Raw genomic sequence first — 5,216 nt, 5'->3', positions numbered from 1 at the left:
CAATTTCTAAATAAACTTATCTTATTTGAATTTATATCATTTGAAATAAGACAAATCGTGCCTTAACCTTTTAATTGTCTATAACCCTATACTAAATTAGAGTTTTTTTTTATGGAAATTTTCCTCTTTTTTTTTTTTTTGTTGAATCATTAATTTGCCTAGGAACTTTATTACTTACCTATTTATTACTAATATTAACGATTAAGTTTCATTTCTCTCGAGATTTCAATCTATATTTCAAATGTATTATTTTCAAAAACTGAGCATGGCTTAAGAATTATCTAATTTTTATCCATTACGGAGTAGAATACTGATGGGCGTTAGAACGGTCGTACATTCCACACTCAATCAAACACATTTATTAACAAACACCTTACAAACCAAGCATAATGACAAGTAAGAGTTCGGTCCACAAGGAACGGGATATGGTTGCCAAAGATCTTTACACTTAAGCTAATTCGAAGTCAATTGGTGAATTGGGGTTCGTCAAGAAGACAAACAAACTATGGTTCTAAATCAATGAATTAAAGATACTAGGGAATGAGATCCACTCAACCAAGGCAAATAGGCAAACGGGGAGTAAAATAGACAAGATATAGCAAGGACTATATGTAAAATCAACCTCATGCAATTAGAAAACAACTCACACTACTAAACTTAGATTCCTCATTAGTTTAGCAATAGATGATACATAATCAAATTACAATAAGTAATGACGTACTCAATTTACACTTCCATGTCAAATTAGGCATATCATACTATCAAGCTCCTAAGTCAAGGGTAGCTAAACCTATCATGAGGAACTAACAAGCAATCTCATATAATCAATTTAATTGCAATACAAACATCAATGCTTCTCCCACATTTGCATAGTTAATCCCAAAAGGTCGAGCTTCACCCAACCCCTAGCAAGAAGACTACTCACAACTCATGTTTATCAACATGCAATCAAGAATTAGGGTTCTAAATACTTCAATAATTGGGGAAAAGTGGTTAACAATTGAAATAACTATCATCCAATAACAAATTACCAAGAACTAAGAAGATTTAAATAACATGCAAATACCAAATAAAATCTGAAATTAAGTGGAAAAAGGTTGGAGAAATTACTAATTGAAGCTTCAAATGTTGAATACAAATTGCCAAACTTTGAGAATAATTCTTGAATTTCACTAATACAATGATTTGATTTGATGAAAACTAAGCTAAATTAATCCTAAGGAATGTTTCAAACTAAGAGAGGTTTCTGAAAACTAGGCTACTGTACCACACTCTAAATGAGCTAAAGGGGAAGTATTTATACTCCCCGAAACACATAGGGAAATCCGTCAAAAGAAAACGGATTCCCAGCGAGGAGCGCCCGCTCCACAATGAGGAGCGCCCGCTCCTTTCGGCTGCACGCCCTCTCCAGAATGCTTCAATGAAGGATCAGATTTGAAAGTGTCAGGGAGGAGCGCCCGCTCCTCACATGATGCACGCCCGCTCCCCTGTTCCAGCAGCATGGGCATATTCAATCTTCAAAGGGAGTAGCGCCCGCTCCTGGTGAGGAGCACGCCCGCTCCTAACATCACCTGAACTTGGGCAGAATGTAGCTAGAGTCGAGGAGCGCCCGCTCCATGAGAGGTGCACGCCCGCTCCCCTGGAGCGCCCTCTCCAATCTTCAATCCTCTTGTCTTAAACACGATTCATGCACCGAAAGCCTGCCTAATTGAGTCCATAGACCTGCAAAACATGGACAAACACAAACCAAGAGGGGGAAAGCCGAGACAAAACATTTTCATTCAAAATTGGGTTAGAAAGAGGGGAAATGATCGCAAAATCGGGTTTAAATTTACACAATAAGTGGTCAAATAAACCACTTATCAAATACCTTTAATTATTGTAATTAATTATTTTTTTTGTAAGGAGTAGTATTTTTTTTAATAATTTCCCACCCCTAACAACAAAAATACAAAAAGTGAAAAAAAAAACAAAGACGTTTCATTTCATTACATTACACAAGTAGATAGACCCCACAAATTCTACACAAACTTTCATATGTGGCTGGCTACACCGTGTGGCCAACAATCATAGGGGTTATTTCGTTGGTTTAATAGGGGTTACTCGGTCAATGTTACACGAATTACTTTATTAGTGTTGCAAGGATTACTCGATCAATGTTATAGAAATTAGTCGGTTAGTATTATAGGGGTTATTTTGTTATTTTACAACAGACGACATGATGTGGCCAGACGCACGCAAAATACACTACAAATTCTACTACTGTATGTGCTAATGTAATGTGCATAACTTATTTAACATCCCACCATATATCCAAAGCCAATTCAAATCAAAAACAATTGAAGCATGGACAACAAACCAAACCCCAATTCAATGCGAGTCCTAATTCGGCCACCTCTAACTCCTCAACCTTCTTCATCTTGTTCACCATCTCCATCCTCTCCATCTCCGCCGCCACCTCCGCCTCCCTCTTCTCTCTCCTCCGCAACTTCCGCCCAACCTCCGCCCCCGCAACTTCCCTCTGGCGTTGTCGTCGTCGGATTCATCGCCCGACGCAACTCCGACGTTTCTCAGCTCATCAATCGAATCCTCGACTCCAATGTCTTCGGTTCCGGTCGCTGCGATACGCCTCTCGGCGTCGTTTCAGATGATAATGAGGAGGTTAGTGAAGAGTTTAAGCTTTGGTTTAGTAATCGTAGGATTAGTTATTATCATGATAAGCAGAAGAATTTGCTCTTTCTTCAAATGTGTTCGATCAAATGTCCTGCTATGTGTTCTGGTTCCGGTTTCGATTCCGTTGTTGAAGAACAAGAGTTTGGGGATATTCAGGGAATGCTCTTCATGTTCACTGTAAGCTCTTTTATTTTCGTTTCAATTTTTATTTGATTCATTTATTTTGCAATTTTCTTAATTTTACTATGAGCTTTTTGATATTGTTGATTGTTTGTAATTGGATTTCTAATGAAGGACATAAAGTTATTTGCCATATATTGTGATTAGAATTGCTAACTAGAGAAATGAAGGGGTAGGTCATATGAATGAAGATATGAACAATGTTCTATGTATGAAACTATGAATTGCAATTGATTAATGATAAGTGGTCTACTTTTTCAATTAAATAGAGAAGTGAACCTATGTTGCTTGGACTTGGGAACTCGTGTACGACATGGTTATGTGTCTAAAAGTCTAAGTGTCTAACTCAGCTATTTTGTGACATATATTCATGATTTTGATCATAGAATGAAATGAAGGGTCGAAGTGTCCAACACGGGTAATTTACATAAAATGAAGAGTCCAAGTAACATAGTTTTATTGAGCTCTTTTTTAAGAACTACTATGGGTGGTTGAGTAATTTGATGTATAGTGTAACTTCATTGGTGTAGACTAATGACTTAATGAGAGGAGGAAGGTGGGTGTAAGGCATCAAGAACATGGTTTTTTAGAGTACTTGGAGCGACTATGGCTACCTAGTTTTGCCATCTAGGTTGGGGTTAGACCTTAGAAAACTGGAATGCAGGCAAACTCTGATCTAGTTTTCATATTCTGAATTGTAATTATTGGGATTTATTTTATTACATAGTGTGGTCATATTCTTTCTAACATGTTTCCTTGTCAAAAGGATTAAATGAAAGCTTTTAGTGAAGCAATTGTGGTTTGACTCCTTTTAAACACCTTAAAATTCTTTTCTTCATCTTCCATGTTTGGTAAGTTTTGAATGGTTTCTGTAAATTGCTGCCTTTTTTTTCCTCCCTTGGTAACTGGTCTATAGATGTTAAGGAAAAATTGGTACTCCCATGTTACTGCAGGTGTGCCATGTAATTGTTTACATCCAAGAGGGATCACGATTTGACACTCAGGTTTTGAAAAATTTACGAGTGCTGCAATCTGCAAAACATGCTTTGATGCCTTTTTTAAAATCACATAGTATATTGCCTTCAACTACTAGGCCTTCATCATCATCTTCTCGTCCTCCTACCGCAGCAACATCCTCTAAGAGTCCTTCCCCACGAAGAGGTACTGGCATCTCAAATCGAAACAGTTCTATATCTGTCATGTCAACTTTAGGTTCATATACTGCACTATTTCCCGGGCAGTGTACCCCTGTTACGCTCTTTGCTTTTGTTGATGATTTCTCAGAAATGGTGAATTCCAGTGCTGCGGCTGAGGAGGCAAATGAATCTTCCTCTAGCCAGTCAGGTTTGAGCAGCTTGGCTAGATCAGATTTGCCAGGGAAAGGTTCTAGTTCAGTTGTTGTACTCTCTCGCCCAGTAAATAAAACTGAAGGTAGTTTACTTAAGAAATTGCAATCCTCCACTGAAACCCAAATTCGATTTTTGATAAAAAAATGCCGGACTCTTACGGGATCTGAGAGTAGTAGTCATGTAGGGTCCAGAAGTGGTTCAATAACTGGTTTAGCTCCATTACTAACCCTTGATGCATCAAGAGCTGTTCTGCTTTTAGATAGCTCTGGAATCTTGAGGCGTGAGTCTCTTGATTTTGCCACAGGCCTTGTAGAAGATGTTTTGAGTGGAAAGGCAACTCCTGATGCTTTGTTGCTTGAAAGTCACAGTGAGAGTGGAAATAAGGATGACATTATGACTTTAAAGGAGTTTATTGTTAGGCAGGCTGACATTTTAAGAGGAAAAGGGGGGATGGTTACAAATGCAAACAGTGGTTCAGCAGCAGGTGTTGGTATGGTTGCTGTTGCAGCTGCAGCAGCAGCTGCAGCATCTGCTTCTTCTGGAAGAGCAACTAGTGTTCCTGAGCTTCCCAGTTTAGAAATGTGGTTGTCTTCCAGCCAACTAATTTTAAAGGGAATTTTGTCTGCAAAACCCGGTTCTGTTGATGAAACTGATTTAAATAGAAGGAAACTCCGGCAACGTAATGGTATCCCTCCTCTTGTTGAAGGGATCGCTCCTAAAGGTGCTGATCCACCTAGCACTGCACTGTCTCTGTTGGAGAGTGGCAAGGGGATCAATAGAAAATTTTCGGCTTTATGGTGCCAAAAAGCCCTACCAGCTGCTATGGAAGTCTATTTAAAAGACTTGCCTCCCTGTTACCCAACATCTCAGCATGAAACTCAATTAAAAAAGGCTCTGTATGCTTTTCACTCAATGGTAAAGGGTCCTTCTGTGAAGGAATTTAAAAAAAAAATTGGAGGATGAATGCGTGTCAATCTGGAAGTCTGGGAGGCAACTATGTGATGCTATCAGTTT

The 5,216-nt window shown here is 38.6% G+C and overlaps 1 protein-coding gene across 2 annotated transcripts; it reads left to right on the top strand.

Annotated features, from left to right (window-relative positions):
* The first annotated feature begins 2,313 nt into the window (after nt 1-2,313).
* LOC110691769 (nascent polypeptide-associated complex subunit alpha, muscle-specific form-like) lies at nt 2,314-5,199 on the top strand. Of its 2 annotated transcripts, XM_021868714.1 has the most exons (3): nt 2,314-2,850; nt 3,807-4,014; nt 4,138-5,199. In XM_021868714.1, exons 1-3 carry the CDS (start codon nt 2,347-2,349, stop codon nt 5,163-5,165), a joined length of 1,740 nt encoding a protein of 579 aa, XP_021724406.1. In that variant the 5' UTR covers nt 2,314-2,346; the 3' UTR covers nt 5,166-5,199. The 2 variants fall into 2 exon arrangements, with proteins under 2 accessions (XP_021724406.1, XP_021724405.1); XM_021868713.1 differs by having other exon boundaries at nt 3,807-5,199.
* Nucleotides 5,200-5,216: the final 17 nt, after the last annotated feature.

This window comes from Chenopodium quinoa, unplaced genomic scaffold (assembly GCF_001683475.1).
Source record: "Chenopodium quinoa cultivar QQ74 unplaced genomic scaffold, ASM168347v1, whole genome shotgun sequence".
Taxonomy (NCBI): Eukaryota; Viridiplantae; Streptophyta; class Magnoliopsida; order Caryophyllales; family Amaranthaceae; genus Chenopodium; species Chenopodium quinoa.
Note: the sequence above shows the minus strand (reverse complement) of the source record. Positions and strands in the feature narration are given on the sequence as shown.

Excerpts from the sequence above, each read along its gene's own strand:
- LOC110691769 (XM_021868713.1), top strand. The coding sequence starts at position 2,347 with ATGGACAACAAACCAAACCCCAATTCAATGCGAGTCCTAATTCGGCCA. Across the intron at positions 2,851-3,806 it reads GAATGCTCTTCATGTTCACT|GTGTGCCATGTAATTGTTTA; the intron begins GTAAGCTCTTTT and ends ATGTTACTGCAG.